Below are 23718 nucleotides of genomic sequence, written 5' to 3'. Positions count from 1 at the left end.
AAAAAAAAAAACAAAAAAAAACCAACTCACATAAGAAAAACAATCAAAATCTCACAATGCTGACATCTGTTGGGCAGTGTCTGAGAGGTGAAGACTCCAAATCTCAGGTCAATACAATAACAACAACAACAAACTAGTTAGGTGTGGTAGAGGCAGAGGGATCGGAAGTCACCCTCAACATACTAAGTGAAGGCCAGCCTAGGGCATGTGAGTCTCCTCAAAAGAGAAGAACACTGCAACCAAGCATTTGCAGATTGGGGAGTCAGATGTGGCCCTGTGTGTCTGAGGATACCCTCTCTAAGTATTCATGAATCCTTGAAGACCACCAGTTCATTGTATTATATGCCATCTCCACCTTGGTGCCCAGTTATCCAGGTAGAGACCTAGAGCCTCCTCAAGGCTTCCAGAGTAGCATGAAGCCTGGGATGGCATAGGGTGTCCAGTGTCCTTGGAGGACTCCTGCTAGACCCTGTGCTCCCAACCCCAGTAAAGGCAGCTGTGCTTTCTAAGCAGTAAGGAGGATGCCTCTGCGCATGGCAAAGGACCAGACCGCCATTCTTACTACAGGTGTGAAGGTGATCAGTATGTTTTAGAGGATACTTTTCTAAGATTGCTATGCTTGTAAAAACGAAATTGTTTTTTAGCTTGTAGAAGCCATGAGGAAGTTGCTCCTACTTTGAGTGTACCTCGTCTGCTGGCTCAAGAGGAACCACTTTCTGGTACAGTTGGGCTACTCTTAAAAATGTAATGATAGTTGCAAAATATTTCACTGCCTCAGCTATTCCTACATGGTAATGGGTCACAAGATTAAACAGGCTAACTGCTGAGTTCCACTTCTGTATGAAACACTTGCTTAGATGGCCAACGCACCTCCTGGATGTCTGTTATAAAATCAAGCCTTGCCTGTACCCAGACAGGATATGAGTTAATTTGGGTCCCCAAAATAAAACTGTCATTTTGGCACCCCACACAGCCCCTTTATAATCTTTTGGCTAATAGTAGCCAGGCCATGCCTAGGGAAGTCTCTCTGCTTTAGTCCTAATCAGTCTCTTTTTAATAAAAACTGTCTAATTTACTAAAACAAAAACTTAAGTCAGATCAGTGAATCTCTGAGTGACTCCAGACCCATAACACAGGCATTGGCAGTCAAACACCTTACAAGAGTAGAACACCATTCTGAGTCAGGTAAAGTAGAGTGCATGCTCACAGATGTGCTTCTGTTCCTGTTTGTGTCTGTGCTGATGCAACCAAGTCTCAAGTTGCTCCTTCAGATTGAGTTTGATGGCCATGACCTTGCAAACCTTAGGATCAGGTTAGGGCTCTATCTTGAAGTGTGGGAGCAGAGACGTGGAACAGGGAGTTCAGAAGCCCTGTGAGTGCATATGGTGAATAAACCACACTGAGACCACAGTCAGTAAGCAGATCAACTTTACTTAGGGTGACTGAAGGCTTATAACGTTTTTGGGGGGACTGAGAGCAGGGACATCTAGGATGGGCAAAGGTCATTGGCTGGGGCTTAGGGTACTTGGAATGCCTCATTAGCATGGGGAAGCATTTCAGGAATCTCAGGAAGTAACTGAACAGGTTTTGTCAGGAGAAAGGAAATTGATCCTATAAACCAACTGAGGCCACCCGACATTCCTAGGGTAGGGGTGTATATAGGGGGTCTAGAATTCCTTGGACAATGTCAGAGAAGGGAAAACCCCTGCCAAAGAAGGGAGTCTCCCATACTGTGCTGAGCTGCCCCTATCAAGTCATCGTGGACGTTGACCTTAATTAGCAGAGCTTTTCCAGGGTGCAGTGCTGTTCCCTGCTGTGCCTGTGGTGCTGATGAGCCAGGATGCAGGAGGGCAGAGAATGTTGAGGCACTTCCATCTTGGCTCTATCTCATTTCCTCTCAGATCAAGTGTTTTCAAGACTCAGATTCCTAAACTGACAGTTTTAATTTCATTCACGTTCGTTAAGAACCAGAATCAGACTGAGTGGTTGGGAAAAGTCAAGGATCTAGTTATCTACCTTCAAATGACTCTTGTTCACAGACACTTGAACACTCAAGAAATAGCTAGCTAATCACATTCAAAGTTTATGCTGATTGTTAGAGAATTAGCAATCAACCAAGACCAGCGGTGTACCTTATATTTCAATAATACTGCCAATTCTACCATTAAAAGTGTGCTAAGAGCTAAGGATGAGAAGTTCAAGTTACCATGAGAGCCCTAGAGGTAATATCTGAGGAGTCAGAGAACATTCTCCTGAGATGTAACAGCCTGTGTGAAGAAAAAGGAAAACCTACTCAGAGGGTGGGACAGGGGCAGGAAAGCAAGAAGTCAGGGAAAGAGCAGCCACAGCAGGCAGCAGCAGGGAGTCTGAAGAAACCTGCTGAACAAGAGGACTGAAAAGAAATCTCCATGCTTGGAGCCACAATGTGGGTTTGTTTCAGGGGTGAACAGGCAGCTCAGTGAGGCAAAGCCTCAGAGCTTTAAACAGAAGACACCCAGCTCTAAATGCTTAGGAATGTCTTGCCCTACTAAGAGTTGAAAGGGGATCGGAAGTAGAGAGACAGCACACTAGAAAAGGAAAGCAAGGACTAGGGCAGCTAAACCATCACAGCCAGGAGGCCCAGCATGGCCACAGTGCGGCAGGAAGTGGATACATTCAAGATGTATTTATGACATAAAATAAAAAGACGACCTGGATAACTCTTAAGCCAGGAGAACCCTGAAACACCTTAGGACAGAGCAGAGTGAAGGAACCCAGGTCCTGGAGAAATGGCAATCTGGGTTTGACTCCCTAAGACCCACATGGCACAAGGAGAGAGCTGACATCTGCCAACTTGCCACCCTACCTCTTCCCTCAGCTCTCTCTCATACACACAACATGAAATGCACCTAAATGCACACACATCAAAATAAATAAATGAAAAACAACAAAAAAGAAATTTCATGGGATCTGTTTTAGGTGTGCTGACTTTGAGATGGCTTTGAGACATAAACAGATCTCCCAAACAACACACTATATAGACAGGTTTCATCTAGTGCCCTAGATTTTTATCAATTTGATACAAGCTAGAGCTTTCTGGGGAAAGGAACTTCAGTTGACAAAATGCCTTCACTCGATTACCTGCAGGCAAACCTGTAGGGCATTTTTGATTAATGATTGATGTGGGGATTGATGTGGGGATTGATGTGGGAGGTGGCACCACCTCTAGGCAGGCAGCCCTGGCTGGTATAACAGAGCCGACTGAGCGCCATAGAGAGCAAGCTGGTAAGCAGTGCTCCTCCCTGGCATCTGTTTTAGTTCCTGCCTCCAGGTTCCTGCCTAGGTTTCCCTCAATGGAATGAACTAGGGCCCCAGATATGAAAGCCAAGTAAACCCTTTCCTCTCTAGGATGCTTTTGGTGATGGTGTTTCATCACAGCAGTGAAAGAAAACAAAGCAAGACAGTAAGCAACTTCATATAGATGAATTTAAAGGAATGGATTTATAAGATTTGCTGAAGAGAAAATAGAGACAGAAGTAGAGAACTGCCACTACAAACACAATTTCACTTCAACAAAAACTAGGAGTTTAGGAGCAGAGTGTTGAGCTGGGGAGATGGTTCAGTGGTTAAGAGCACTAGCTGCCCTTGCAGAGAACTCAGGTCCGACTCCCAGAGCCCACGTGGCTCAGAACTACTTGTAACTTCATTTCCAAAGAGAATCCAATACCCTCCTCTGACCTCTGAGAGCACCAGGTATGCACCTGACACATGCATACATGCAGATAAAACATTCATATACATAAAATAAAATAAATATAAACATGCTTACATAAGGAGATTTGTTGCAAATCTTTGTTCTGAGGCATTCCTATCTTTAGAAAATAATTAACTGGTCTTCGTGAGTACAGGGGGAACTGCTGGAATAGCACAGGGAGCTATGCATACCTACAACCTATGCAGTCACATAAACAAAATATTTAAAGTTAACACTCCGTGGGTTGTCACCTAGAGAGATATCCCTGTGGTAAAGTGTGCATATTGCTCTTCCAGGGGACACAAGTCTGGTTCCCAACACTCACATCAGGAAGCTACCTGTGACTCCAGTTCCAGGGCATCTGACACGTCTCCTTAGGCACCTACACACACATTTATACACATCCATACATACACATATAACTAAAATCAATTTCAATGTTAGCATTCTGAAATTATAACAAGGAAACATAAAGAGAGCTTCTTCTTTTGGCAATGGCAGAGGGGGTGATTCTCATCAGGTCTTCCAGCAAGGATCATCTTTAAACCCTAAACAAAAATATAAAATGTCTCCAAGGAAACACTTAGAAATGAACAAGACAGTGAAAAGGTATTCACTAGGCACCAAGAAATGATGTAAAAACACAGAAAAGCAAGCATGTAAAAGCAAACACTGTGCAAGAGTCTCCTCTTCTGTCGTTGCTGATTGAGAGTCTTGAGAGGCTGGAAGCCTGAGAGATGGAGGCTGCTCTGGCGGACCTCCGGAGGCCTGGGAGCTCTGGCAAGTGGAGAAGAGCACTCCAGCAGCACTCAGAACTCTGGCCCTTGGATGAAATGCCTGAAGCAACTCCACGGAGCGGAGGTGTGGTTTGGCTCCCAGCTTCAGTGGGCAGGCAGCTGGCCACACTGCCTGTGAGGATGTGGGACACTAAGGCTGAGAGGGTGGAGTGGCCAGACAAGGGGTCAGAGCTGCTCACTTGTAACTGACAGAAAGAAGAGGGACTTGGTGTCTAAGTTCCTTCAGAGACTGAAACATTCCAAGGTGCAAGGATGCTCCTTAATCAGGAAGGCAAATAATTCAAAATAGCTTCAGGAAGTGCCCGAGACTGACCAGATTCGCTAGGCCCCTCCACCCCAGAGTAAACAAACAATAAGGCTGCAAGAGCTACAAACTCTTGGACCTGACCAGCTTCCTGAGAGAAATGGAAATCAGCCAAGCTACCTGAAGAGGTTTAGACCAGAATGAGTTGGAAAGGACACACTCTCCGACCTATGAACTGCCTGCAGGCTTTGCCGTGTGCGCCAGGTTTCCCAACTTTGGGAATACAGCTGTCTTTGGACATCTCTGCTCCTGTCGTTAAGCCCCACTCCTTGTTCCTGTAAATGACCTCACTAAACTCATCAAGCTGAGTTTGGTGGCATCCTCACTTTGGTTTTCTGGGGTTGAGTAGATATTTGTGTTGCATCTCCCCAAAAATATTTTTGTCACAAAACTAAGTGCCTCGTCTCATTGTACCTTGTTATGCCCTGATATATTCCTGATACCACAGGGAGGCCTGCTCTTTTCTGAAGGGAAACAGGGAGTGGATCTGGGGGCGAGGAAAGGTAGAGGGAGGGAAATCTGCAATTGAGATGTAGTCTATGAGAGAATAAAGAAAAGAAAAGAATTTTGACACAAGGTTCTAATATATTTAAGTGGATTGTAGAAGATTTAAAAAAAAATAAGTAGAATTTCCAGACCAGAAAAATACAGTAATCAAAATTAAAATTAGGTTAGACACAAACCAATGACCTGGACAATGGGGCAGGACTCAACATAAATCACAGAGGAAAAATGAGAGAAAAGGTAAAAGACAAAAAAGACTAAGTTCTAATTATATATGAGAAATGGGAAATCTGGAAGGGATGAGGGATGGAAACACATTTGGAAAAAAAAAATGATAGCTCAGATGTTTCCAAAGCTAGCAACATAAAACAAGCCACAGAATGGAGACACCCCATTGTGAAGACGCCCCATTGTGAAAAACAAACAAAACCTGGTAGCAAGCATTTTAAAATCATGTGTCAAATGAAACATGCACAAAATGAGCCTGTAAGCCAGGTCTGGTGGTACAGACCTATAACACCAGCACCAAGGAATCACAGTACAAAATTACAAATTCAAGGCCAGCATAAAAGACACAGTGAAACCCTGTCTCATAAAAGCAAAAGTATTACCCACTGGCTATGCTGCTACAATTTAATTATCAATCCCCTGTGGGTGGCTATTTCAGTTGTTTCCAGCATTAGCTGCAAATAACTAACTATGAATTTCAATGCCTTCATGGTCAAGTCTCTGTGCAAACTTATGTGCCAGTCTTAGGCCATACCAGGGAAGCAGCTGAGTGACATAGTAAGCATGAGGGAATTGTTGAGACACTGGTCTTCCCATGCTGTTTCATTGTTTTCTCCTTCCCCACCAGCAGGGTTTCTAACAGTTCAGCTCTTGCCTCTACATCCTACCTCCTGCTCCTTTCTTTCTGGCTGCTCTTAAGACTGTTCCATTTCCCATTATCTTACCAGTTTTATCAACATGTCCCTGGAAGAGTGTTGTGTGTGTGTATGTGTGTGTGTGTGTGTGTGTGTGTGTGTGTGTGTGTGTGTGTGAGAGAGAGAGAGAGAGAGAGAGATTGAGAGAGAGAGAGGGAGAGCATGCGTGTACATGAATATGAATATGAATATGTGCAGTGTGTTTCTCCTGTTTGGTGTCCTTATTTTCTTAGATCTATTGTTTCTTGTCTTTCATTAATTTCAGAAAAGTCTTGGCCGTAATATCTTTCATTTTCTCTTCTCTCTGAGATTCAACCTGTTTACTAGCTCACTTTACACAGTCGCAAAGTCACTGGAGTTCTCTGCTCATTCTGCACTTGTCTTTGAAAGAGCCTGGTTTAACTTCTTTCTTCATGCTCACTGGTTGCCCAGCTGTGTCCAAATTTCCCATAAACACATGTTTCATGTCTAGCATTACTCTTTTTTACTTCTGGCATTTATATTTGATTATTTTATAGTACCTCTCTGTTGCAATTCCTATGTATTCATGCATATCATTTTCTACCAGATTTTCTAGCAAGTTAATCACAGTTATTTAATTTACCTATCTCATACTTCTTGGGTCATCATTGATACTTGGTCATTTCCCCCTTTATTTGGGGGTTAGCAATTTTTTTATTCAATACTAGTTATTCACTGAAGACAGAGTTAACAGCTCTGAAACTGACATGCATTCTATGCAGGTACCTCACCTGGGTTTAAGCTTTATTGTTGCTATGGTAACTTCTGTGGCACCACTAGCATCAGATTCCTCCAACAGTGGGCCACTGTTACTTTGTGTTTAGCTAGCAGCCTGAAATGCCAAAGGTTTTCCTCCATGAATCAACAGCACTCTCAAGCAAGGTTTTCTCCTCATACTATCTTCCCAGTTAATAAAGCACTGTTGCTTATGGCTGCATGTTGGGCTAGTGGGAGACATGAGAGACTTTCATCCCTTGATTCTGTGTCACCTTAGTCAGGACCTCTGAGTCCAGGCTGCAGTAATGGAGCTTTTTCAGCGTCCCATGGCTAGTTCTTGGAGCAGGGTAGGTTTTGACAGTGTCATATTTGTTGCCACTCCCATTGGCAGACCTTTCTGCTTTATTTTGGTGTAGTCTTGGCTCTAACACCTCCTGCCCCTCTCTCACTGTCAAGAGGCTTATGTTCCACCATATTCCAGAAGCAGTCACCACTGCCCTGTTCTGTCCGTTCTTCTTCAGAAGAGGCTGCTGTTTCTTCTTCTACTCCCATAGAAACAGTGGATCTTCACAGGCCACCAGAAGCATCAGAGTCTGCCCTTCCTTCATCAAGCCTTTGCTTTACTGAAGAGAAGGTTCTGGAGAAGCAGGCATAGTTGCTTCCTTCCCTCGCTAGTAGTTAATCACCATCATACCTTCAGCAACCAAGGAGGGCTCTCTCCATTCTACTGCTCGGTCCCAAACAGAGGAGACCTATAGGTGGCGCTGCTGGGTAAAAAGTTGCAAGTTATCCCAACCTGATACAGACTATCCTGCAACCTGTAAAATTCTGTTAAAAGTGGAGCTATCAGCCAGGCATGGTGGCGCACACCTTTAATCCCAGCACTCGGGAGGCAGAGGCAGGCGGATTTCTGAGTTCAAGGCCAGCCTTGTCTACAAAGTGAGTTCCAGGATAGCCAGGACTATTCAGAGAAACCCTGTCTCAAACAACAACAACAACAACAACAACAACCAACAACCAACAACAACAACAACAACAAACAACAACAACAACAAAAGTGGAGCTATCTCTAGGTATGGTGGCTCAGAAAGCAGAGATTGTGAGAGCAAGCCTAGCCAGAGCAACACAGAGTCTATAGTAAAGCAGACAGGCAAGCAGTGTCCCTACACCCCAGAATCAGCATCATGCTGCTCTTGAGGGTCAGCTCCTGTGGCAGCCTTGTGATCGCCTCTGACAAGCTCTAGCAAAGACATGAGCACGTGCACTTAGAGGCTTGCCTAGTTTTAGAAACCCTTTTCAGTCCAGGGGATTGTTTTTTATTCTTTTAAGCTCAACTGCACATTTAAAAGAATTTCAGAAGATTCAGTTTCTTTTTATTACAGGCAGAATGGATGGTAAAATGGCCAAGAAGCAAATATAAGGACACTGCTCTCTACTAGAATTTTATGAAACACAAATCAAACTTTAGATCTAGTAAAAAACATTAACTGCTGAGCATGGTGACACATGCCTGCAATTCTGGCACTTGGGAGTGGCGGGCTGAGGCACAAGGATCAGAGGAGGTTCAAGACATAGATCCATCCTTCAATGCATAGACAATCTGAGACCAGCCTGGGCTAAGTCAGGCCTGGTCACAAAAGAAAAAAATAATTGTCTTCCTTATATGATTCTTCCTTTATGCCCAATCTACAAACTTATAAATGTTTCCATAGAACTTCATTATTATAAAGTAATAAGTAATGCCAATCTATTTCATCCTTATATATAAATAAACATTAAATGCACAATCATAATGCAGACATTATCCTTGAATGACTATGGTCAACGGCATTTTATTTTGCACTATAAAACAAAAAGAGCAGTCTCCATTGTGTGTTCCTGATGCGATTCCTCCAGTTGCAGCTGTGTCCACTTTCGTCTTGGAGAACCAGGAGACTGTTCTATAACTCTATACCTCTAGACCAGAAAGCTTCCTCCTTTCTGGTTGACTCTTACCCTGATGCTGGAAACCTCCATTAACCTTATACCACTGTGGGAATCTTCCCCCTCTCCTCTTTCCCTGCCTGCAATTGGAGTGTCAGCCAATGGAATGCTGTACTCCACCACAGGCTGTCTGTGACCTGCAGGGGTCCTGGAACATCATGTTCTGCTTAAGATGTATAATTATACTGCTTTCATAAAACCCTTTTGCTTTTCTCAGAATTTAAACTTTTATCTCAGAAATTGGCAACTACAGTGAGGAAAAGAGAAATATTTTCTGAGATGCAGACCAAAGAAGAAAGGAGTCTGTATCGCTCATTTGTACTCATTCAATCCTTAGCTAAGGCTGTTTTTATTTTTCAGAGCACTATCAAAATCAATTACATTCTTTCATTCTTCTTACAAACCTAACATTACAGTCAAACATCGAGATTTAAGTCACATCTGTCAGCTTTAAATGAGTACAATACATCGGATAGTGCTGACAATTGTTGTGAGAATGTATCTAAGGCACGACACAGCACCTGCTCCATGATAAGTGCTCCTCACTGACCATTCAATTGTGCTACTTCCAATGAGACTTTTTAAAACACATGCAGCTTTTCATTCACAAATACCTTTATTTGCAAAGTAAATGCTTTTTATTCAAATTTCAAAATGAGATCATTTAAGAATCTGTCTGTATTCAGTATAAAATGCTGTATCATTCAGCTGGAAGATATTAATGGTATTTTCTTACTGTATCAATTCAGGAAAATAATGTCACAAATAGTAGTAACAGTGGAAGTTGTAGGTTTTTGCTGAATCATAATATTGCTATATAACATCTCCCAACTTTAAATAATTTTCATATTGGTTTAATAGCCCATGCCTCTGTTGTCTTCTGTTCTGTACTTCATCTTCCCCTTCCACCCCTGTAAAGTGTCTCTCAGAGAGCACAAGTCAGTGTTACAGATACCACCAATGCTGACTCACTCAAGAATGCCTCAGTGAGTCAGGCCAGCAAGTCAAGCACAGCATGGGTCCCTCAGGTAGACACTGACTCTCTCAGAACACAGTCTTTGTAAAGTTGACTGTGAGTGCCTGTTCTTTCCAAATGCTATTCCAGGCTCTGGGGACAAAATGACAAGTCAGGGTGACAAAGATTTCTGCCTTTATGGAAAGACTGGTAGGTGTCAAGGTCAAAAAGGACATGGCAGGAAGCTTTGAAAAGGGATCTGCTTTAGTTTTCTCTCAGCTGGATGCATTAAAACAACAGAAATGTACTTTCCCATAGTTCTAGAAGGCAAATGTGCTAAAGCAGTTTTACTCAGACCAAGATGTTCAGTGCCACAGTCCTGCCACAGGCTACTGTGGTCTCACTTCTTGGCTTTCTGCATCTTTCTCTGTCTTCACTGCTGTCTTTCCCACTCCTTCATCTTCTGCTTTCTTCTACTAAGAGACGTGTTGGTGTTTGGGCCCCATCTAAATGACCCAAGACAATCTCCCTATCTCCAGATCCATGACTTAAACACATTTTGAAATTACCTTGTTCTAGACTATGGCAACATTTACAGTTTCCCAGTATCAGAGCTTGATTCCTGGGGATAAGGGGAGGCGAAGTAAAGGGGACAGCATTCCCCTTCATTTTACCACTTAAGTAATAATTTTCACACACAAGAATATAAAACACGATTGGTTGGTATTTCTTCAAGTCCTCTTAGGTGAGTGGCTTCTAGGTGGCTAAGTAGAAGCAAATGTTCCCATGTGCAGCTGCTGTAGTAACCAGACAAGGTGGTTGAGGCCTGAGAAGTGAATTACACATCAAAGATCTGCAATCAGATCAGACAATCATGAGGTTGACAAGTTGCTGTAGGCAAGTTGGTTAACTAGTGTCTCTTCCTCTGTGGGATGGGTGTCAAAGAACCTTTGGGCTCAGAGATTAAGACACATAAAACATCCAATAGTGGCTGACCCCCATAGGACCTGAGGAAATACAATAATTATTCTCTGTGCCTGACACTGCACATTTTCTGCTGAATAATATTATGACATAGTTTGGGAACAAAATTTAAGTAAATAAACAAGTAAATGAATTCAAAATTTCAAGAGGAACAAGAAGAACTGCTTGGTGCTGTATTATAAAGGAGTCCATTATAATATGTTAAGTGTAATATCACCTTCTTCTGTGATTTTATAAAGCAATAAAGAGTTTAAGAACTTTATCTTGACAATAAAAATTGCTTCACTTCCAGATAGCATAAGCACTAATTCAATATTAAAATCTAATATCTCAGAATTCAATTTATTAAGCTGTAGAAAATTACTATATCAAATAATGACCATAGGATTAAATTATATAACATGATTAAATAACTATACCTTGTAGTATTTTGGAAGCCAAAAATTATTTTCTTTCTTGATTTTTACTTAAATTCTACCTTAAGAAGTAAACAACATATTACCATCCACTTTGGATCCAGTTTTAAAAGGAAATTTGTAAATATAATAAAATTAGTAAAATTATAATCCTAATTTTTGTATTTTACTTTTGTTTGTAGATTTAATTTTTAAGTGTGTGTGTGCGTGTGCACACGTGTATGAACAGGTGAGAGTTCAGTGCCCACAGAGGCCAGAAGAGGGCATCAGATTCCCTGGAGCTGGAATTAAAGTGGCTGTAAAGCACCTTATCTGGGTGCTGAGAGCTAAGCTCAGATTTTCTGGAAGAACAGTTTTCATTCCTAACTGCTGAACCATCTCTCCAGCCCCTGCTATTTTAAAGTCAAAATTTCTTCATCTCAGCTAGATGTGGCTCACACCTTTGATCCCAGCAATTGGGAGGCAGAAGCAGGAGTATTTTGAGTTTGAGGACAGCTTGATCTACATAGAAAATCAGAGGACAGTCAGGACTACCTAGAGAGATTGTCTCAAAACAAACAAAAACAAAACAAAACAAAAAGAAAGAAAAGAAAAAGCCAAATTCCTTCATCTTTAAAACAGTGAAAATAGGTTGCCTCACTTTTTAAAAAAACATATTTTAATTAAGCCCCAGTAATAAGGATAAGATGCAAATATAGTAAACAAACAAGGTTATCACCAGTAAAATGTTATAACCTGCAAGACCAGCAAAGCCCCCCACATCTTTTCTCCTCATGTTCTTTTAGGTGAAGCAAGGTAAGGGCTGAGCTCTGGAAGCTGGCTAGGAGACGTCACAGATGTGGTAAAGCCCTTGGGAATATTTACTTCCTGCATGAGATACTCAAAGTGAATCATGAAAGACCAATATTAGCAAGTACTCAGATTACTGCCACCTGTGCACTCAACACAGACCATCTCCTCACACACTGAAAACCACCCCGATGCCCACACCAACCATTAGGACGCTGCTCCCTACCCCAGTCCATTTGGAATTCATCCATTCCAATCCATTATGGAATTCTGTTCCCTCTAGTAACTGTATCGGAGACATCCATGCTCACTGCTCCACTGCTTTAACTCACCATGTTAATCCAGCCTGTCACTAACTCTTAGAGGTCCAGGACCAGAGCTTCCTAACTGTCCCATTCTAGTCTACACACTAATCAAAATGGCCACACAATGTGAATAGACGGTAACTCTGATGCTCAGCATCTCCAATAGCTTTCCACTGTCCTCAAATCCAATGTCACTGGCATTAATTAGTCCAGCCTGGTCTCTGTTCATACTCCACCCTCTCCACTAGCCCCAACTACACTTACTGCTGTTCCACCAGGTTCTTGCATCTCAGGTCACCTGCTGCTACTTGGCCACAGTGAGTTCCAGTGCATAGAAGGACTCCTGTTAACTTTGCTACTTTGTCTCAGTGTCCCTGTTTGTTTGTTTTACACTCATCATTTAGCACTTATCACAAGTGACAGTCAGCCTTTGTTTGATTACTTGTTGAAGTCTGAATCACCTCTACACTACAGCCTCCTAGAAAACAAGTTCCCTGACTTTTATTCATCTCTACTTCAGTGATTACAACTGTGCCTCAGACCTGGCAAGCATTTATTCAGTAAATAAATACAAGTGGTCATAAATGTCATTATTACTAAGTGCTCGCTCACTCTGGCATATAATGTGGCTTTACCACAAAATTAACTAAGAAATCAGCAGGATGGCAAGGTGAACAGAGTGACTATGAAAAAAATCTTATCACTGGGAAGTAATCACTGGAAGAAGCCAGGCAGACCTGAAAATGTGCCAGCCTGAAGTACCAGTAGGTGTTGATGCTCTCTGAGCACAGTGATTTCAAAATCATCTGCAAATAGGCATAGTTTCACCAGTGAAAATGCACTGGTAACTGTTTGGCTATCTTTGACTGTGTATGAAGCTGTCTACAATAGCACTGTCATCAGTGTTATCCAGTTAAGTCTATCTTCTGTGCTTCACTCAAATGTTTCTATGCAAAATCAGAACCACACAGTGCTCTATCCAATGCCAGTACCCCTTCATCCATCTGCGTGGCTTATGGACTTTCCTGATGACCCTTCTACCTTTTTTGTAAGTCCTTCAAATAGTATGGGCAAGAGAGATGAAGGCCCTAATAAACAGTTGCTTACTAGTTAACCTTAAGAAAGAATAAAAAGCTGGGACTATAGCTTAGCAGCAGAGTGCTTGCCTGGCTTGCATGGAACTCCAGGTTTGAGCCCCAACACTACCACATAAACTGAGAACGATGATGTAATCTTATAATACTAGTACATGGGAGGTGGAGGCAGGAGGATCAGCAGAAGTTCAGGGACATCCCAAGCTACATACTGAGTTACAAACCAGCCTGGGCTACATGAGAACCTGACATACATACATACACACTTACATGAAAATCATTCAGTAATTTAAAAAAGGTTTTCTTAAAACAAATTCATTAGTGGGCATTAGTTTTGAATCCAATTAATCATTAATGTTCTGTATTAAAACCATATCTTCATCTGGGCATGATGGCACACACCTTTAATCCCAGTGCTCAGAAGGCAGAGGCAAATGGGATTAGAAGCTAGCCTGGTCTACAAAGAGAGTTCCAGGGCTACACAGAGAAACCCTGTCTCAAAAACAAAAGCATCTTGCATAACTCAAGCATACCTTATAGTTTCAGAAGATACATTTGAAACTGTATCAATATACTGCATAAATGAAATGAATGCATATTCTCCTTTTTTTTTTTTTAAGACGAGATGTTTTGGTGCTGGGGACTATATTGAACCCAGAGTTTCTTGAACACATGCAAGTTTCTTAGGAGTTATTCAGATGCCTACTATGAACACATTAGCAGAATTTTGGCAGAACCTGTAAAGATTGCTGCTTTCTATCTTTCATTCTTTATACTTGTTTTTATGTCTGGATGTTAGGAGCTGGAGAAATGGCTCAGCAACTACAAGTACTGGCTGCTCTTCCAGAGGACCTGGATTCAATTCCCTGAATCCACACATATGGCAGCTTAAAACTAGAACTCCAGTCTCAGGATCCTAATAATAACCTCCTCCAACCTCTCCGGGAACCAGGCATTCACTTTGGACACTCAGTCTGCTCTCTGTGGACCAGACTTAGCCAACTCAACACGGTGTGCAGAATGTTTGATGTTTTTTACTTTAAACTTAATTTTCTTGCTTACATTAACTCCCTAGCCAAGATGATTCTACCATTTAACTGTATCTCTCAGTGTCATGATAGCAATGTTGGGTCAGTTAACACTACCAAAATTGAATGTATATAGACTTTATTTATATAATCTTACTCACTTCAAAACTGGGCATGATTCTGGGAAAAGAGACATAGCAAAGCTTAATAAATTCATGAATCACCACAGTACCCAATAAAGCCCCATATTGTCTTATAGACAAGTGGGCTTCTTATAAAAATGACAGTAGTTGGAACCATACTATATATAATGTCAAAAAGCAAACCTCAAAGATATGCTAATGATTATGATTTTTAAAAATGTATAAATTAATTTGTAAACAGTCATAACCAAATGGAAAACGGAGGGCAAGTAAATAAAGCTCATTCCTAGCCAATATTATCTCCAATAGCAGGCAACCTCTGACCCCATTAGTGGTTAAGATGCAGGAGAATTCAACACAAAGGCTGCTATCTGAATTGTTCACAAAATACTTGTTTCAAAAAAAGAGTTCTTTGCACACAGGTACAAATAAATAATAAATACTAGTCATTAAGATCTAGCATGAATTATTAATAATCAATGGGCATTATGAACTTAGAGAAGAAATGTAATAGTAGAGAAAACATTTATGTTCACAGCAAGAAGCTAATTCTAAAAATATTTAGAGAGGAATAAATATAAACTAAAATTGTGATCAACCATAATACACTCCATATGATGAGTCTTCAGAAGTCACCACAGGCTGGTCATGCAGGATCTTGGTTAAATTATTATTGGTAATGTAGACATAAAATTACTGTGCTAATTTTTGAAAAAAAAAAGAAAATAATACCAAGTGATATACCTATAATTTTATAAAGATAGTTACATTTTAAGCTCTTAAAAATCTACCTTTAAAATGTCTTTATTGAATATCACCAAGGAACTCTTTACAACTAATTTTCCTAAATATTTTATCATAATTCAAACAAACATAATAAAACTTCTTCTATTCAATTAGTAGGAAAAATGATCAGCAATGAAAGCTCTGACATTTTCTCTCAATATTGACAAACATGCTATTGAGGGGAAAACGAGAAATTGAAATCTTACTCCATACCAACTTACTCTGACTTTTGGTAAGACTCTCCGAAGGGTCTCAGCAGGATTCTGTCGCATCAAAAACGGAAGGTTTGCAATCACACTTGCTCCTTGGACATCTTGACCAGCACTTACAAGGAAAATGCAAATTTTTAAATTTAAAATTAGGAGCTAAATTTTTAATTTAATGAGTTAATTTGAAAAATGACTACTTTTAATGACTTCCTTACAATGTTCTAAATATATTGTTGAGATATAAAAATAAAACCTGAAATAAAATTTTCTTAAATAAATCTTCTAACAAATACATGAAGACATTACAGTTATGCTAAAGTAAGAATTCCTGTTTATATGTATGTCATAGAGTGTTAACAATCTTACTAATACTTTAAAATTCTATTATATTTTTCTCTGTAATATGTTTGCTATACTTTATAAAATATGAAAAAGATATAAATGCATTATGATAAAATAGTAAAATAATAATCATAGCAACAATTAAAATAACACAGGTAAAAACACAATTTTGCATATATTGTAATGACTTGTATAGACTGGCTCCATTAATTGCAAGAAACTTCTAGAAGATATACTCAGTTCTCTAACAGGCCACTAGGACATTTTATATAAATACCTTTTAGGTATAACACGTATTGAGGCTTTTTTTCCCAAAATAACCTTTTGTGGTATTCTAGAGGCCTAAATACTTTTGGAAAGTATTCAAATTCTTCTGGAAAAGAATTCCATGAACTACAAACACTTCTTTAAAATCTAGCCTGAGCAACACAAGTTCTGTAAGCATGTCAAGTATGGGAGTAAAATCACACCTGTTCTGAACAGCCACCAAACACATTAAATGCGGATGGTAAACATTTACATACTTTTAATAAATTAAATATTCTTACTTATATTTAAATAGAACTGTGGTCATTTGAAGGGGAATGGACCCCATGGGCTCATATATTTGAATACTTGGTCCCCAGTTGGTGAGGCTGTTTGGGAATATGTGGCCTTGTTGGAGAATGTGTGTCACTGGAGGTGGGCTTTGAGTTTCAAAAGAGCTGCTCTGAGTCTCCCTCTCTCTGCCTCAAGGTTGTGTTTCAAGAAGTAAGCTCTCAGCTACAGTTCCAGCGCCATGTCTACCTGCCTGCCCCCCATGCTCCCCACCATTATGGTGATGGACTCTAAGCCTCTGAACCTGGAAACTCTTTGGTAGTGCTTTATCATAGCAACAGAAAAGTAACTGCAACAAGAATTATTCATGATTTTATGAAATGTATGTGAGCTTTAAATATAAGGTATTCAAATCGTTTTTAGGTAATATTTTTGTTTCTTCAAAATTGTGCAGGTTTGTCATAAGAATCACATTCTCATTGTGAATGAAGCTGCCCCACCGTGTAGCAAGTCTTGGCCTGAGGCAGCACTGCAGACTATGGAATATAGGGCAGTGGCCTGTTGCAGTATGGCAGACTATGAAAGACATGGTGTTGCAATCGTTTCACTGTTCTTAAGAAAGAAAAGAGAGTCCCATGAAGTAGGGAACTATGCTAACCTAGGAAGATAGCCAGAAGTGGGAACTGAAGGTCAAAAAAAAGTACTTGTCACAGGTTGCAAGGTAATGTCTAAAAATATACCTACATCCTAACCCCGGAGGTGTTGGGGGTATTCTTAATTTTTAGAAGGATTCTGAGATAAAAAGATCATCCTAGCTTATCTAGATCTAATAACACGAGTGGACAAAGAGCTAGCTACTCAGGACAGGGGAGGAAATCTGACCACAGAAATAGAGATGGGACAGATGTCACAGACCAGGGAATGCTGACACTCACTAGAGCATCACACTTAAAAGGCCAAAAATGGATGCATCCCTAGAATTCCACCAATGTCTTGATTTGGGGCTTCTGGTCAACAGAACTACGAAAACAATTTATCTTGTTTCAAGTTACCAGGTTTCTGATACTGTATTATATCAGCCACATAAGCAAATACACTACTGTTGTGACATAGGTATGAGTATAGGCCCACACGTTTGAACACTTGGACCTCAAAAAGCAATCCATGATCAACACTACAGAAGGTAATAAAAAAAGGTAACTATAACTTACTATTTGTCTACAAAAGAAAATTAAGAAAATGCATAAAATACAAAAAGATCATAGGTCATCACTAATTATGGAAACATAGAACTAAGGTGATAAAACTCAGCAAAAAGTTGAAAAATGACTCAGCTAGAAAAGATGTGAACGAAATAATCACTGCTAAAGAAAACAGGAGGAATTTAAATATAAAAAATTAAAAAGGAAAATTAAAAATTAAAAAGGAAAACTGATATGAGAAAAGTAACATTGAAGAAGGACAATGAAAATACAGAATGTTGACCAAAGAGTCCAAGGATGAACACCAAGCAAGGGCTTTCATTTTTAAGTTAAATATGTTTTAATACTGGCTGCGGAGGTTTGAAAAAGAATGGCCCCCATAGGCTAATATATTTGAATGCTTAGCCACAAGGAAATGGTACTATTTGAAAAAAATTAGGAGGACTAGGAGGTATGACCTTCTTGGAAGAAGTGTCACTAAGGGTGGGCTTCAAGATTTCAACACGTCATGCCAGGCTCAGGATGTGTGTGTATGTGTGTGTGTGTGTGTGTGTGTGTGTGTGTGTGTGTGTGTGTTGTCTTTGTCTCTGTCTCTCTCTTTCTTCCTACCTACCTACCTACCTACCTATGGATCAGTATGTAGCTTTAATTACTTCTCTAGCACCATGCCTGCCTGCCATCATGCTCCCTGCTGTGATGATAATGAGTTAAGCCTCTGAAATTGTAAGCCAGCCCCAGTTAAAAGTTTTCTTTTATAAGAGTTGCTTTGGTCATGGTATCTCCTCACAGTAATGTAACACTGGCTAAGACACTGGCACTGGGCCTAGACAAGACTGGCCCCACCAACAAAGAGCTGTAGATGAGAAGGGGCTCTCAGGACCCCCACCCATCACTTACTGCTCAACTACTGGAAGCTAACATTCTGAGAGGAGGGAGGCACAGTATCCAGTGTGTACCCACTTTTGAGCCCAGGAGGCTCTGGTGGATAGTTCAAACCCATTGTCACACAGATTCAACTCAATGGAACACAAAGGAAACAAAGTCATGAACGTGGAAGAGCTTTGCATGGAGAAGAGAGGGTGAGTAATCAGAGTACACTATACACATGCATGAAAGGTAAAGAAAACATTTTTTAAAAACATGCTGGCAAAATGGCTCAGAGGTAAACGGCACTTGCCTCTAAGCTTAATAATCCGAGTTCAATTCCTGGAACCTACATACAGGTAAAAGGAGAAAACTAACTCCACAAAGTTGTCCTCTGATTCCACATAGCTAAGTAAATATTTAAAATATTAAATTATGGGCTCAAGAGATGACTCACTGGTTAACAGCACTTGCTACTCTTGCAGAAAACTCAGTTAAAATGCCCAGTACCCACATGATAGTTCTATCCAGTTCCAAGGAATCTGGTGCTCTCTTCTGACCTTCACAGGCACTAAGCATGCACGTGGTACACAGACACACACAGGTAAAACACTCAGACATATAAATTTTAAAATAATTTTTCTAAAGTTTTAAAAAAATGAAAGAACATACCATATTCAAATAAATTAATACAGGACAACCACCACTTAGAAAAACTGTTGAATTTAAAATAATTTTGGTATCCAAATAAATTGAACAAGTTATTTAAGAGAAAACCATGCTGTTGCTGATTTTGATAACAATACAATATTAGCAAAGCAGTAGAGTTTTAGAGGCTGACCCTGCTTATACTATACATAGGAATAAATAGGCAAAAAAATGAACCTAAACCATAATTCTCATAATTGCTAACAAATACAAAAAAACAAATTTCTATAATCAATTTATAACCGGTTCTTCTCCTACCAGGAAGGAAAAAAAAACTGTAACCTTGATAACACAGTGAGTCAGTACCACGCTAAGCAGTGGTCCAGCTGTCAGTGGACGCCCCCTCCCTGCCCACCACTCTTTGGGGTCCACCATATGACAGTGTATAAAGACATCTCTCACCATCATAATATACTGCTACCCAGCAGACAGGACCCAGGATGCTGCTAAACAACCTACAGTGTATAAGACAACACCCCACAGTGAAGAACATTCATGTCTCAACGACAACAAAAACTACCCAAGAAGCCCTGCTTTAGGCAAAGCAACTATTAGCTGAATGTGGTGAATAGCAGTACCACAATGACCATTTCCTATTTTCAGCTACATGCTCAGCTTAGTAGAAATTCATGAGTCCTGATGTCAAGAAATGCATGCAGGCTGGGAAACACAGCATGTGGAGAAGTGGCTCTCAAGCTTAGCATGTTTGAGAATCACCTTGGAGCACTGGGAAAAACTGAGCCCAGCCTCCAGAATCTGGTGTCATTGATCTTGCTGAGGCCTAAGGACTTGATTTCTCACAGGTACCCAGTGATTCTGCTGCTGTGGTAGTTTTTTTTTTTTTTTAAATAAAAAAATAATAATTTTAGAAAGTATATTGGTTAGTTTTTTGTCAACTTGACACAAACTAGAATTGTCTGGGGAAAGAATCCTCCAATGAGGAAATGCCTCCAACAGGTTGCCTGTACTTTGGTCACAGTCAGGATAAGCATAACAATCACATGTGGTTAATACTTATCTGCACTACCACCACTGAGTGGAAGGGACCCAGAACAATATTCTATGTTTTTAAAAAAATCACTTAATGCAGCAATACAATCTTTAAATAATTATCTGATTATTCTTACCCTCTTTGTTTAAACAAATTACATTTCCAAGACTTCAAAACCCTCCAACTTTCTATTGAAAGCCAAGCATGAAGCTATTCACGGGCTCCCTTCTGGCATGCTCCTCTTTAGGATACTCACTCAGAAATGGAAGGATGCAAACAATTCACTCTAAGCCACTCAGCAACCTTTTTCTCAAACACTGAAAAGAACTGGGTTAATTATCTAACTTATTCACCAGAGGTTAAAAAGGAAAGAGGAGAAAATATAAGACTAAATAAATGGATTTAGGACAGCTAGCTTTCAAATTCTAAATTAGTGTTACTAATTATTTGCTTCCCCCCTGGGAGATACACCTATTTTAAAATGCCTTTTTAATGCTACATTAAGCCAAGCATTTGTTACTATGATAAAATTTGGTTGTCAATGCTGCCACTCCCTCCGCCCCTCTGCTGTGATAGTAAACACTATTCAGGGGACTATGTGAACAACTGGCAGTTTCCAACCTCCTCTAATCGAGGTGTTTGGCCCAGGTCTTGTACTTCCCCATGTGTGGCACATATGCACATGGTAAATGCTTGTTTATTTGCCTCTACTTCACACCAGCATTCCACTTCTGTTGTCAAAGGCTAGATCTTATTACCTCGTCCAGAACCTTGAACTCTGTGAGCTTCCTTGCCGGCCAGAACCCTTGACTTTGCATTTTTTCCAAGATTAACACCAATTCCGTTCTCATTACAACCCCAATCCCTCAGCTCTGGACTCTCCAGTGTCTAACATTAACATTCCCCCAGGTTTTCTTTCTTCTGCGCCAACCTTACCTTCACAGCTATGTCTGTTACTTTCACCAAAAGCATTATTTCTTTGCTGCTTCCTTCACCAATAACAAGATAAAATAATGTCTGGTATACTACATGCCAGGCCTGTGCTAATAAAAAACACCTGACTTACTTCACAGTGGCTAATTCTCACAACAGTCTCAACAAGTAGTTAGATAATATCATGGGCTGCATCATATTTTCTCTTTAGAAAGATAAAGGTTCTAAAGCTATCCATCCTGTTCAACTCAAAATATATGCTGTCAATCACTACACTATACACTATACACGACACAGCCTCTGCTATGTTTGAATGTGTGGATGTGCACCAGTTCATGTTGGGACCCCCATTCCCCAGATGGGATGCTATTTGGGGAAGCTTCAGAACACTTAGGAGATGGAGCCATGGTGGCAGATGTAGAACACTAGGGGGCAGTATTTTAGAGTTCTGGTCTAGCTACCTCTGCTCACATCTGCTACTATGGTGTAGCAAGCTACAAGTCCCCGCCCATACACACTCATGTCCACAAATGAAGCCACCCACACTACTCTACCTCCATCATCCCTGTGAACCATGAGTCAAATTCTTCTTTCACTGAGTCACTTCTATGAGGTGTTTGTCAGAGCCACAAGAAAAGTAACTAATACAAACTAAATGGGTAACCAAGATCAAGCCTTTCCTGTCACTTTATTCATCCACTCTGGCTCCTAACCTAAGCCATGCAGTCCACTACTGTGGAACAATATACAAAATTATAATCAATTTGAGACAATCAAGGAAGGAAGGTTGATATATGTGTGTATATATGTCTGAGCGAGGAGGACAGAACACGGTAGCATGTACCTAAAACCTCAAGTAACGGAGAGAATGAGAAGGATAGATGTTCAGGGCTAGCCTGGGCTATACAATGAGACTCTATTAAGAAAAGAAAGGGAAGGAAGGAAGGAAGGAAGGAAGGAAGGAAGGAAGGAAGGAAGGAAGGAAGGAAAGAAGGAAGGAAGACAGAGAGGAGGGAGGAGAGAAATTTAAAAAGATTATCTCTAGTGTCTCAAAATGAGGCAACATGCTCTAGTTTATGCAACCCTTGTTCAATCCCATCAAGTGACAATAGGCCAAGATGGAGACAGGGATGTAGCTCAATGGCAGAATGTTTGTCTAGCATATAAGGAACCCTGGGTTTGATCCCCAGCAATTACAATGAATCTATATTCTATGAAGCTATAGTCTCAAAATATTGTCACTACTCTAGTACATCACTTCAAACATCTAAAAGCTCAAAGTTCATTGAGAAGACAGATTCCCATGATAAGAATATTAACTGCATAGCATAAAGTTCTCTCTTTTCCTGGCCTGAACAATCTACATCATTTACTTAACCCTAAATCAGTTACTGAAGAGAGAAGTGAAGTAGATGGTACCCCCCAAAGACAGGGTGACATGTCACTACTGTATCTGAGAACCCCACTCTGTACTACTATTTGACAAAGTCTGGTGTTTAAATGGCCTGTGTTCCCTACAGAGCTAAGGAGACCTTGCAAGTGGCTCTCACTCATGCTCAAACACAACACAGAAACCACTGACACTGTCTGAATTTATGAAGAAGTGGGTGCCAAATAGGCCTTGCTTTGAGAGCATAATAAGAACAAAACTCCATATAGTTATTTCTTTATTCATCAAAATCAACATTAAATCTTCAAAACATTGTCTTAAAAGATTTATAAAGGGGTGGGAGAGATGGCTCAGTGGTTAAGACTGCTCTTCTAAAGGTCCTGAGTACAATTCCCAGCAACCACATGATGGCTCACAACCATCCATAACAAGATCTGATGCCCTCTTCTGGTGTGTCTAAAGACAGCTTCAGTGTACTTATATATAATAAATAAATAAATCTTTTAAAAATTTTTATTACATTTGAAATGTAAAGAAAATATCTGATAAAAAAGCTTTATAAAGTTAGAGAATCATCAAACCTGATTGTAATGATTATAATATGTTTTTTAAGATAATTAACACAAGTGTAAAAAAAAAAAAAAAAACACTGAAGGCCTTGCTTACTACATGAGGCAAAGACTACCCGTACAGTATTTCATTAATCTTTACATTTCAGAAGAAGTATATTTCTATAGTTTAAAATTGAGTAAACTTAGACTGAGGGAGGAGGCAATAATTTGCTCAAAGTTATCAACTAGTAAAAATTACAGAAAGATTTCAACCTACAATTTCTAAATCCATAATATTTAGCAAATCTCCTCAGATCACAGTGCCATAACAAGAAACAGATTGACAGGCAACAATAAAAAAAAAGGAAGGAAGGAAGGAAGGAAGGAAGGAAGGAAGGAAGGAAGGAAGGGGAAGGGACGGAAAGGAAAGGAAAGGAAAGGAAAGGAAAGGAAAGGAAAGGAAAGGAAAGGAAAGGAAAGGAAAGGAAAGGAAAGGAAAGGAAAGGAAA

The 23718-nt window shown here is 40.2% G+C and overlaps 1 protein-coding gene across 3 annotated transcripts in view; it reads right to left on the bottom strand.

Moving 5' to 3' along the window:
- Positions 1-23718, bottom strand: part of Ppp4r4 (protein phosphatase 4 regulatory subunit 4) — an 88683-nt gene that overhangs the window by 45245 nt on the left and 19720 nt on the right. For 2 of the 3 annotated variants that reach the window (XM_021202199.2, XM_021202202.1), the window contains exon 3: positions 15704-15806. In XM_021202199.2, the coding sequence (XP_021057858.1) occupies positions 15704-15806 (103 nt within the window). Of the gene's footprint in view, positions 1-15695; positions 15807-23718 lie in introns of those variants that run through there. The other variant, XM_029541049.1, reaches the window with a different exon arrangement.

The sequence above is a fragment of the Mus pahari genome, chromosome 7 (assembly GCF_900095145.1).
Source record: "Mus pahari chromosome 7, PAHARI_EIJ_v1.1, whole genome shotgun sequence".
Lineage (NCBI taxonomy): Eukaryota > Metazoa > Chordata > Mammalia > Rodentia > Muridae > Mus > Mus pahari.
Note: the sequence above shows the minus strand (reverse complement) of the source record. Positions and strands in the feature narration are given on the sequence as shown.